The sequence below is a fragment of the Malania oleifera genome, chromosome 7 (assembly GCF_029873635.1).
Source record: "Malania oleifera isolate guangnan ecotype guangnan chromosome 7, ASM2987363v1, whole genome shotgun sequence".
Classification (NCBI taxonomy): Eukaryota; Viridiplantae; Streptophyta; class Magnoliopsida; order Santalales; family Ximeniaceae; genus Malania; species Malania oleifera.
This window is the reverse complement of record NC_080423.1, coordinates 110,394,242-110,406,994: the sequence shown is the minus strand read 5'-3', so window position 1 is coordinate 110,406,994 and position 12,753 is coordinate 110,394,242. Positions and strand designations below refer to the sequence as shown.

At 33.3% G+C, this 12,753-nt stretch overlaps 1 protein-coding gene across 1 annotated transcript; it reads left to right on the top strand.

The window, feature by feature from the left end:
- The first annotated feature begins 968 nt into the window (after positions 1–968).
- On the top strand, positions 969–3,937 carry LOC131160425 (transcription factor BC1). The gene is made up of 8 exons (XM_058116094.1): positions 969–1,780; positions 1,988–2,173; positions 2,291–2,356; positions 2,514–2,582; positions 2,660–2,743; positions 2,848–3,003; positions 3,109–3,241; positions 3,344–3,937. The coding sequence occupies exons 1-7, from the start codon at positions 1,397–1,399 to the stop codon at positions 3,199–3,201; spliced, it is 1,038 nt and encodes a 345-aa protein (XP_057972077.1). The 5' UTR covers positions 969–1,396; the 3' UTR covers positions 3,202–3,241; positions 3,344–3,937.
- Positions 3,938–12,753: the final 8,816 nt, after the last annotated feature.

The window sequence follows — 12,753 nt, the reverse complement described above, 5'->3', positions numbered from 1 at the left end:
ATGAATTTCTCGAGGTTTAAAGAACTCCCTACTTTCCCTGAAATTTAAGAAAGAAATACAAATTTTCCCTAAGATTTCAAAAATACCATAGAATAGTTTATAATGGTTTTGAAATCTTAGATTATTAGAAGAAGTTTGTTCTTATTAGATTGTCACTTTACCTGAAAGTTTAAACTATGAGTTTGTGGGCAAACAATGTATATCAAACTTTAATACTCCTCTGCTGCGCAACAACACATGGAGAGATAAACACATGATATGTAACACATCATTATAGGGAACAATTTTTTTCTTTTAAATATTATAAAATAAATGCGGGCGACAAGATTGGAATTCATGACCTTTTCAAAACCGATTATGATACTAGGTTAGATTATTAGTTTACCTAAAAGTTTAAGCTTTTTAGTTGTGAGTCAATAATATTTATCAAACTTTAACACTCCTCGTGCAGTTCGACAACACATGGTGAGATAAACCATAGGAAAAATATGGACAACAATATTAAAATCCATGACCTCCTGAAAATAAACTCTAATACCATATTAGATTACCACTTTACCAAAAATTTTAAAATTTTAATTTGTGAGTTAATAATGTATATCAAGTTTTAACAGTTTTTTTATCAAATTCAAGAAGTCGGTGTCTTTTGTTAATTATTTTTTAAAATAATTATATTTTCTTTTGTTATAATAGTAAATAAATATAATAATTAATATAATAGATATTTGAATCCATAATATAGAATTTCTCAACCCCATTTATCCATTAATTAAGGTGCAATGGAAACCCAAAATGACCCATTTATCCATCAGTCGCACTAATAATTTCAAGCGAAACAGAGGAAGTCTCTGTTTCTGTGCTACAAACCAAAAAGAGAAGGGGAGTGAGTGAGTTCAGTGCCCATATCACTCTCATGACATTAACCAAAACAGAGGAATTAACAATAATAATAATAGTAATATTTTAATAGCTTATCTCAAATTCTGGATCACTGATGCTCTGTGCTTCAAGATCCATCAAACTGCGATGAAAAAAAGACCCTTTCCTTTTTTCGAAAGAGGCAAATTCTTCACTAATCCCATTAATGAGAAAAACATAATCTTTGCCTAATCCCACATTCCCCATGAACTCTACTTTTCGTCTAGAGAGAGAAAAACAGAGAGGACCAGTCAATGCAGAGAAATTTTTGCATTAATTGCATGGCGAGTGGACGAGTCACAAAGATTTTAGCATTTTTTTTCCATGTCTTTTTCTCTCTCCCCTCATCTTTTATATAATCCCCTGCCTCCTAGTTCTCTCCAAGTCCCCATTCTGCTCAATCTCTGCATCTGAACAGACATCGCCTCTGCAATTTCATTCAACAGCTCCTTCCCTTTTCGAATACCCTGTTCCTCCAATGGCAGCTTTCTCATATCAGCACCCACCGTTTCTTCTCGACCCTGTTTTCTATCAGAACAATAACTCTGTCAAGGCCTCTGCTTTCTTGGAGGATGGCAGCATCGACGCCGCCTGCTTTTCCCAGTTCTTCCCGCCGGAGCCTGTTCAGGAGATCCCAGAAGATGTTAAAATTCAAGAAGGTAGCTGCCTCGAGCACTGCTCGAAGCTTGCTCTCAGCGATAATCAGCTCTCTGTGACCAAAAAACAGAGTAAACAGAACACAGATTCTTCAGTGGTGGTGGACAAGCTCGAGAGCGGGGAGCAGGTGACCCAGATGATGACTTCTTCGGCGGAGAAGAGAAAAAATGGAGAAGGGTCTTCCCTGAGCTCTTCTCAGTCCAAGGTAAAAATTGATTAATGAAACATTAAACCTACTGGGGATTAATTAGTTGATCTTGAATTGGGTTGAGTTTCGTAATTTTCCCATCTGGTTTTGGTAATTTTGGCCTTCAATTCATTAATTAAGATTGAATTATGTGAAATTTCAATATCTTCCTGTTAGCTGATTTGATATTGTTGGTTTTTCTTTCATGGGCAAATTGATTATAAGGATGCAAGAGATGGAGAAGGCAAGAAACAAAGGAAGTGCATCAATGGTCCTCTGAAGGATGAAGAAAAGAAGCTAAAGGCTGAAAGGAAAGATCAGAAGAAAGGTCCTGAAGAAGCCCCAAAAGGCTACATTCATGTCAGAGCAAGGAGAGGCCAAGCAACAGACAGCCACAGCCTTGCAGAAAGGGTGAGAGAGAGAGAGAGAGAGAGAGAGGCGAGAAGTTAATGAAATTCAGATAATGCCCGCATGAATTATGTTTGTTTACTGAAAATGGTCTGATGATTTTCTGCAAATCGGTATCAGGTGAGAAGAGAGAAAATAAGTGAAAGGATGAAGCTGTTGCAATCTCTTGTTCCTGGTTGTGACAAGGTGAAGAAGTTCACAGACCCTTTTGTCTTCACTTTGTCTCTTACAAGAAAAAAATAAATAAATTAAACAAACAATGTTCTCTCTCTCTCTCTCTCTCCCCCCTTCAGGAGTAGATGTGTTCTTCTGACAGCTTCATGTGTGCTTTATGTTAAAACAGGTAACAGGAAAGGCCCTCATGTTGGATGAAATCATCAACTATGTTCAGTCCCTACAAAATCAAGTTGAGGTGATCTTCATTTTCTTGATCTCCTTTCACCTTGTTATATTTTATCTTTAAAATTTATTATGTCAATGTTTTTCCAGTTCCTCTCCATGAAGCTTGCTACTGTGAACCCCATGCTTTACAACTTTGGAATGGACTTGGATGCATTTATGGTCAGACCAGAGGTAAGAAAACAAAAACAAAAACCAAAACCAAAACCAAAACAAAACAAACTAAACAAACAAAGAATAATCTTTTTCTTTTTCTTTGGTAATGCATAATTGTGCAGCAATGCAGCTCAACTCCGCCCACTGCTTTTGGTGCTGCTGATACAACCACAGCCACCTTCCCCTGCACAGCCAACAGCTGCTATCCCCTGCTTGACTCTTCCTCTTCTGTTTTCCTTCAACAAGGGCAGGTCAGGCCAATCAATGCCTTCCCTCAGGTATTGTCAATTCCCATCTTAGCCCTTTTTTAAAAAAAAATTAGAAAATTACATATGATCATCAAACAATAATAATTTATTATCACTTTTTTTTTTTTATTTCAGGACAATGCAAGCTTGTTATGGGAAGTGGATGAGCAAAGACAAAAGCTGTTCAATCAATCTGGGTTCAACAGCAGCCTATGTTCTTTTCATTGACATAAAATCAAGATCACCTGTCCCCCACCAGCACCATCAGGTTAACTAATTAATAACTCCAACCCAGCTAGCTCATCTTCTCTGTACTCTGTTTTTTCCCTTACATTGACTTCTTTTTCTACGCATTTTCTTTTTCCTGCAGCAAACCCAGAAAAAGATAGAAAATCAGGCGAAACCCTAATCAGGAAAAGCACAGGCAGCTTTCAAATTTAACTCTTGGCAGAGTCAACCACTCGATCAAGGCCAAGCTCATCACCACCACCACCATCATCATAAATTCCAAGTACTCTTATCTCCATTGATGGAGATGAGTAAAGTGTCTGTGTCTGTTTGTAACTTTGTTTGATTAGAACAACGAATGAATAAAGCAAGGGGAAGAGAAAGCAGCAGCAGAAGCAGAATTAGAATTAGAATTGATGGATGAAGAACAGAGAGGACCCAAAAGGGGCATGTGCCTGCAACCGACCAAATAAGACCAAAGATTTTTACTGTCCGATCCCCTGTTCCTGTCCATTTTGACTCTCCCCCCAAGCACAAATTCCCAGATCACATCATCAACCCTCTGCTGCTGCTGCTGCTCTTGATTTTAATTAGCTATTGATTTTTAATCAAACAACATATATAAATTATTAATTATTCAATAATTATCTGTAAAAAAATATTTAATTTCCATTGTAATGTAAAAACAGTAGTACCCAGTTGCCCATTATTATGAATATATGTATGATTTTATTTATGTCTGTTCTTTTAGTGTTACAGTTATTCTGTTATTACAGTTAGTTTTTACAGTTATGTAGATTGCTTTCAGCTTTTGTCCTCTTCACATGTCTCTGCAATTTATATTATATTATCCACACATGAATTTTGAAAAATAATTTTAATTGATTCTTAAATTTTATATTTTTACCGGTATGACTTTAGATAAGACACAGTATAAAATTATCGATCATGTTTAGAACTTAGAATTTAAATTTTGTATGTTAATTTAAATAAAATTAAATAAAATACACTCCAAAATTATACTAAAGTAATATTTAAAAGTATGAATTTTAAGCTTTTAATTTGAATTTACATAAATTTTACTAAACTTAATAGATATTTTATTATATTTTATTCAAATCTATATATAAATTTAATACGTAAAATTCAAACTCTCAAACATAAAATAATTTTTTTTTATTTCACACAAATCCAAAGTAAGAGTTTAAAATTCATTTATGAAACACAAACTTACACTGATATATATATATATATATATATATATATATATGTGGGTGATGGTTGATGAACAGCTGAGGACAGGGCTATAATGATTTGTGCATAGCATAGGGTTTGGCTTCTTTTTCTCTGGGCATCTGATGTTGTGCAGCCTGTTCTAGCTCACATTTGATTTGATGCCTCCGTCTATTGTAATTTTCCCTTCCTCTTTTTCCCACCGAGTTGCATCTCTGACACAGCTATTTTTATTTTTTTTTTGTTGAAAAGAAAATGCTTGATTACAAAAGGAAGATTAAATAAATCATTTTTAGTAATAATTAATATTTACTTTTCTCAGATAATTAATTATTAATAGAACAAAAAATACTCATCTCCCCTTAAGTTTGGCAAACGTATGGAACTTTCTTAAAACTTCAAAATATTAACGATATCTCCTAAAATTTATCAAAAAGACACACACACTTTCTAAAAAAAGTATCGTTTTACAAAATATAAGAATATGTTTGTATCTTTTTGACAAATATTAGGACAGGACTTTAAAATTCTTAAAATCACAAAAAAAGTTAAGATTTTTTTACCAAACCTTAGGGTAGGTCAGTGTCTTTTTCCCTTTTTAGCATTGTCTTTTCCCCTGACCATTCCTCACAAGTATTAGCAAAATACCTAACAAAAAAAATGGTTACAAAATGGAGTATAGATTTACACTTATGTGACATACAAGTTTTCCGGGAGTTGAAATAAATAATAATTTAGAGATTTGTAGCACTGCATGAACAACATTTTTAAACCTTTGTAATTCTAAGAAATCTTCATGAATTAAGTTTTAGATCTAATTACATTCACGATTTTTGATTTTCTAGTAATTATAAGAATAGTATACATATAAAAGGTCTTATATGAGCCTTATCAACAAACAATATCGTGAAAACGTTGAAAGTTATTTTTGAATCATTACAAGAGTATTATATGCATGTATAGTCTTAGACGATCCTGACAGATCGATCGAAAATCTTATTTATAACACTGGAAGCTATTATGGTTCTTGTCGTTCAAAAAACTTTTTGATAACTTTTTAAAAATATTCAACACTCTTTAGGAGTCATCTTGTCTTACAAATTAAGAGTTTTTCCCTTGAATTTCTAAGTTGTCTAGAAAAGTATTGAATATCTATGAACTTTAGAAGTACAAATAATTTTACAAAGCCGTGAAATAAGAATTTTTGTTAATAAACTGTAGCCTTCCTTTTAACTTTACTTGCAAAAAAAAAAAAAATCTAAAATAGAAGTAAAATTCACCTCTCCAACATTAATACTTAATTACTCTTTTATCTATAGACATGTCGAGAGAACATATTAAATCATTGACTAAAATTTCAATTGTGGAAAATGTGTACTCTACCCACTAAGAAACAAGGTAGTAAAAACGAACAGTTCCTTGAATTCAATTTTACTTTTTCAAGCTTGAAGAAAAAATGATAATTTGAATAGTAAGTGTAGGATTATTCATCATCGAAAACAAGTTGATCAAATCGACCTAACTATATAAAACATCCCTAAAATTATTATAAGCATTTTGGGTCTCTCACCCTTCAAGCAAAAGCATTTGTTATGTCCCCATACTAAGTGAATACAAATGGGGACAATACATGTGATTTTAATGGTGACCCATATGTTGAATTGTCCTCATCAACTCATCTCACCCTCTGTAGGGTATCTTGTGTCCTTAAAACAAAAATAATGTTTTTAGAAAACCTTATTAATAAAAATTTCGCATCTCAATTAATCTTTGGCTTCGTTTGTCTATCCCATCTTTTGCATTAATCGTTTTTCTTTTATCTGTTTTTATCGGTCAAAGATTTATTACATTAGGTTACATAATGGGAGGTAATCATGTGATCCTAACCTCCTCATTACAATTCCATGACTAGTGGGAATGATCCGATGCAAACAATCGGTCGAAGGAGCGGAGCCCTTTACTTTAATGTTTCTTTTCTCATTTTTTTCTTAACCCCCTCACAAGGTTTAGACCTGATTAAACATCCAATATGAAAATTTGCAGTTCAACTGATCTTTTGTATTGTTGGTTCATCTCATTTCTTGCATTAACGCTATTTTTCAAAAAAAAAAAATCTCATTTATTAGAGGCTTACTACTGTATTGAACTACAAAACGAAAGATAATCAATTTCTCATTTCATATTTCTTTCTACCCGCTTACAAGGTTAGGGCTCGAGACCTCAAATAAGAAACTACCAAACTCAAACCATTGAAATTTTCCTCCAAGAATCATTACAGTATGAGATTTTGATTGAGAGTTAATTTTATCTTATTTTATACCATTTATTGTTTAAATTCATTAATAAAATTAGAATTCAAACTTCATGTTTTCAAAAATAATGTAAAATTCTAAAGTTAACAATAATTATGACTATTTTATCGTAAATAGACTTGCTTTTTTATGGTTGAAAAAAAATGAAAGGCTAAATTGTTGAAACTCTCCTCGATCGTTCTGAAAATAATGCTTATATTGCTTGATTTTTTTTTTAAAATGCACTTAAATAGCATTTTACACTAGCGAAAAAAATTTTAATTCTATTTTGTACTATTTTTTAATTAAATTCATTAATCCTATTCCGTAAAACTAGAATTCGAACTTCATGCTTTCAAAGATAATGTAAAATTCTAAAATTAACAATAATGATTTCATAATGATGATGATCTAAATTCACACCATTCTAATTCATAAAACTAGAATTCAAACTTCATGTTCCAAACATAATGTAAAATTCTAAAGTTAACAATAACTTGTTTTATCATATACAGAGTTCTTCTTTTTGTGGTTGAAAAAAATAAAGAATAAATTATTAAAACTCCCCTCAATTTTTTGAAAATTATTAAAGCATGCAGTGGTGGAGTGTTCAAAATTTAATTAAAGAAAAACTTAATTAATGATTTGTTAATGATGATGATGATGATGCTTTAGCAATAATATATAATCATTAATCAATAATTACAGATTTGGGCCACCAAAATAAAGTTTTTGTTCAGGCACACCCCCAACTAGCACACGTGTCCCCCATATCTTAACACACTGATTTAATGAATCATTAGCATTTAAATTTTAACTTCCAAAAGAGCTTACCAAATCAGATTGATTAATTTTCATATCAGCAATTATTTATTACACTAATTAATATTATTTATTTTCAATGAATTCATTGATTTCTTCCTGTCGTCCAAGTGTAATATTTTGATTGGTGGAAGTTGATTACTTAATTTGGACAATTTATCTTTGCCCTTTCAAAAATTAGTTAGGGGTGTGTTTGGATTGGTCTCGATGATTTATTGTTTGGTTTGCCGATCCCATCTAGTAGAACTAAGGTTTGATTTTGTTGTTGTTCGGAAAATTACATGTCATTAAGTTTTTCGTCTAAAAATTAATTTAGGTTATTAAGATAAGTGGATTGAAATGTTTTCGCTGTGTTTGGTTTGCAGGATGAAATAAGGTGAGAAGAAATTAAAATTAAAAAATTAAGTAAAGAATATGTAAAGATCAAATAACAAATTATATTTTACTTTTCATTTATTGATAGGGTCTTCTTATCATATTGTTTTAAAAAAAAATTTCTCTAAATAAGCATCTGATCATCATTTTATTTAGTGAAAGCATAAAGAAGTCATAAAAACTCCGAAGAAAAGTTTTTCCTCAATAGATAATTTTCATTTTCAGAAACTAATTACCTGTTCAAAAACACTTAAAGCTCTTTTTTCTTTCGGTATCCTCGAATCCTTAGTGTGATATCAAATACTACAGGAATTGTTCGAGTGTAAGCTGCAACGAATTGAACTACTTGTGAACAATTCAAGTTTTGGTTTATTAGAAGCTAGACATTTTTTTTTTTTAAACGATGGTATCTAAGACTCTTTAGACACTCGACTAATCCACTGGAATAGTAGGTCTGTCCTTTACCCTTCTCCACTTAAATACCAAAATATTATTTCAAATTAAAAGATTCGAATCAAACACTTGAATTTATCACCTAAATGGATAATACTTGAACTCAAACTTGATTCGAGTTCAACAGTTTGAATGGATAATACTTGAACACAAGCTCTAATAAATATATCACTGAAATCAAATAAGACTCCAAGCACGAATTCAAACCTAAGCAATTTTAATTGAACCAAGTTCAGAAATATAAAATTTCTCATCCATTCGATTCAACCTATTTGTTGCCCTAGTTTAAACCAAAACGTACAATGATACTTCTATTGTGTAGCCCAACTCAACAAACAATCGAAAAAAAAATTTAAAACTCCAAATATATATATTTTTTAATGCATCATGGAGTGTGCCCATAACATGCATGATCGATCCATCATAATCGGATGGGGACATGCAATGGGGACATGCATGGTCATGAATGGCCCATGTGCACATACAAATTAATGCATCATCTTCAAGACAAATGGTCATAGAAAAGGATTTCATGACCATGATCTAGCTATGGTATGTCACCATCTCATGTTTGGATGCATGATGTATGTATATAGGAATGGGCCGGGCCGGCCCAGCCCACAGGAACCATGAGACATATGGAGGGCCCAAGTAAAGGGATGTGGTCAACATAATTTAATAAAAAAGAAAGAATAAGATGTAGGTTGCGTGAGGGTGTTGGGCACCAAATGGACAGGGGAGTAAGGGCACCTTGCTTCTTTGCTTTTGCCACTTCAAAAGTACTTCAAAAATTAAAAATGACATCCTTGAATTGGAGGGTACCCCCCCACCCCCAATTTCCTAAGACATTGATATTTTGTCTAACATACCCATATCTCTATCTATATAATAATAATAATAATAATAATAATAATAATAATAATAATAATAATAATAATCCCAGATCACGAACGAGGAGTAAAGGCAGAATCGACAAACCTGTCATCATCGTGTATGTAGTTTTATCCCTTTTTTTTTTTTTTATGTAGAGAGATTATTTCCTTGGACTCGAATTCGTGACTATCGATCATGAAGTTGAAGTTGAGTCACGAAGGAGTGATTTTTAAAAAGAATTTTATTTTAAAAATAAATGATTTGTTCAAACGTAATTGATAATTAAAAAATTAAAAATTAATGACATAAAAGAAATATTTTTACCACTATTTGTAGAATTAATTGTACTTTGTTGAGTGAATTGGGAACAGAAAATAAAAGGGGACAAAGCAAAACGAAAAATCATAGCACAAGCACTAATCATTGATTAATCATCTCACTCGAAGTGGAGGGATTACTGTTTTCTAATCAAAATTTTAATCAATTTTGGCTGGAATCTCAGTTTGATTCCTCTGTCATTTTCCTTCTGATTTGCAATTTTTTTCATTGATTAATTTGTTCATACTCCAAAGGGTCTCTTTCATTTTAAAGCAACAATTTCAGCTCTGAGGTCCGTTCAAAGTGCAGAACACCTAAGGCTGCAACATTAGCTGTGATTTTAAGTATCAAAACCCATTTGATTTCCCTTTTGGTTGCTGCGATACCTTCAAAAAATACACCATCACTTTCACCAAACACATTAATCAACACAACCTGTAATTTGATTAATTAATTAATTAATTAATAGTTAATTAGGCCCATCACGGTAGATACCAATGTGGAGGGCCATGGGCCTGTTAGTTCCCCATTTGGGTTTTGATTGATTTATTCATGTTGAGTTGTGATCCATATTCAGAAGGATTATTTACTTGATGTTAGTGACTTAGTATTCCGAATTTTCTATGTAAAATATTTTTTTTTCTTATTTATTTTTATTTCAATTTGCTACATGTAAAGGGCAGCCCGGTGCATAAAGCTCCCGCATATACGTGGTCCAAGGAAGGGGGCAAACCTTATCTTGTATTTTTGTAGAAGACTATTTCCGCACCTCGAATTCATGACCCCCAAGTAACACAGCAACAACTAGTGACGACTTTGTCATTGCGGCTAAGCTCCCCTTTCTTTCAACTTGCTTAGCATTAAAAAGGTATTTTACAATTTATATGAAGATTTTTTGTCTCTTCTTCCTTTCCTTTTTCATAAGATTTTTGGAATATTTAGGGATGATAAGGTTATAAGAGGAAGCTTTCGGCATCATTATGATATGTGTACCAATGGATGGTCGATGGATCTCATCCGTGGTGTAATGTAGGAGAAGGCAGAATCTGGGCCGGGCCTGGGCTGCGCCTGGGCCCAGTTTAGGCGCGACTGTTGGGGCGGTGCAGGCTGCGCTTAGGGCTGGTTGGGCCCACATCTAGCAAGCCCCCATGACAAGGCCCTAGCTTCCCCCATTCAATTGCCCTGTGTGTGTGTGTGTGTGTGTGTGTGTGAGAGAGAGAGAGAGAGAGAGAGATTGAGAGATTGATTTCATGTGGGTGGGGGTCGGAGGGTCATCATCTTTGCAGCTGAGGCATGGGCTGTCCAAGGATAGACCAGATACTTCATCCCCAAGCCTTTCATTATTATTATTTTTTAATGCCTTTCTATTTTTTTTTTTTGGTGCCGACTATAGGGCATCCAACTTTGAGTTCTATATAATGTCCATGACTATGAACAATTACACTCGACAAAGACAGTGATAGATCCCTTTCATCTGCGGTTTGTAACCCATCAATCAGAAGATGTATTAATGTTAGACCTACGCAAATACTAAAACTCTCATGAATGAACTTACAACTCGTACAGACTAAATGCTAAGGTCAAAACACCATCCCTCCAAAATGCATCTCGCTTACTAATACATATATAAAGAGACAAATAAAAATTTCTCTCTCTCTCTCTCTCTCTCTCTCTCTCTCTCTCTCTCTCTCTCTCTCTCTCTCTCTCTCTCTCTCTCTCTCTCTCTTTTAGGTATACCTAAGAAAGCAATCCCTTAAGACATGAAAGTATGTGGGTTTATGTTGTTTTGTTTCTTATAGCAAACACTAGGAAATTTGTTCATATCCTAATTGATCCATGAGGCATGCAAGTGAAACTAGTCGCATAAATTTTTAGGGAAACAACTAATGCATGCACCATGTCTCCTTCGCTGCATTTCCTTTTCCATCTGTGACTGTTTCAGGCTACAGGCAATTAATATTGCAGTCCATTTGTGTTCTTTATTTTATGTGTACGTATTTATAATTGGGTGAGCTTAAAGATTAATGCATATCCTACAGATGTCCAACCAGATGGAAATAGATAAGTACCCCAAAAAAAACAAAGGCAAAGCTGGGGACCATGACCAGAGAGCTTGTCTGCTTTACGCCTCAGCCTTCTGGCATATGCATCTATATCTATCCAGTTGTTTGGCTGTAATCATCATTATTCATGGTACAACAAAGCCAGGTTGGGGTCTGCGTGTTCGATGTCCCCTATAGAAAAATTGGTGGGAATGTTATGTTTATCAATATTGAATACCTAACCTATGTTTGGGAGTTAGAAAATATTAACCTTAATTAAATGTAATATAAAATAGTGCAAAAGATACTCAACCTCTTTCGAGCTTTGATAAAAAGATAAAAATCTTTCCTAAAATTTTAAAATTTCAGAGATTTCCCTTGAGCTTTTAAAATTGCCACAAACCTCCCCTGAGGTTTGACGGATACAAACCTCTCAAAAAACTTATTTTTTTGTAAAAATATAAAATGAGATTTGTGTCTTTTTGGCAAACCTCAAGGGAGGTCCTTAGAATTCTTGAAACCTTATGAAAGGTCTTTGGAATTTTTGAAACCTCAGCGAGGTATTGTTTTGCTAAATCTTAGGGGAAATTTTTATTTAAGTAAATACAAATCCCAATCCAATAATAACAACAAATTATGCCTTAAGTTTTATTAGATGGGGTTAATTATAAGAATCTTTTTTCGTCGAATTACTCGATCATGGACAATTTCCTTCAAAAAATTCAAAACTATTAAATTTTTACTTATTATCTCATTTCAAATTATTTTAGGTCAACATTTATCCCTCTTACTACTCCTCACAGTAATTAAGTCACTCTTCCTTACTGACGTACTATTTGGCCTACATTACAAGTGTACAAACCATCCGAGTCGATTCGCCCTTGTCTTATCTACTACAAGAGTTATGTCTAACTTACCGCAATATGGTCATTCCTTGGTTTATCTTTCAATATTACGTCACCCACCCATCTTAGCATTCTCATCTCCGCAACTTATACTTTTTGAATATGTTATTCTTTTAATCACCTAACATTCTGATCCATACAAGACGAGAAAGAGTAGAACAAGAAATATGCTGAGAGATATTTCATTACTTAATTTTCTAGATTTTCTAGGACGATAAACATCCTCTCGCTTTCCCATTG

What these genes read in the sequence shown, in the direction of transcription:
- LOC131160425 (XM_058116094.1), top strand. Translation starts at nt 1,397, where the DNA reads ATGGCAGCTTTCTCATATCAGCACCCACCGTTTCTTCTCGACCCTGTT. An exon ending in TTGTTCCTGGTTGTGACAAG is followed by an intron (nt 2,357 to 2,513) that starts GTGAAGAAGTTC and finishes ATGTTAAAACAG; the next exon opens with GTAACAGGAAAGGCCCTCAT. An exon ending in CCCTACAAAATCAAGTTGAG is followed by an intron (nt 2,583 to 2,659) that starts GTGATCTTCATT and finishes ATGTTTTTCCAG; the next exon opens with TTCCTCTCCATGAAGCTTGC.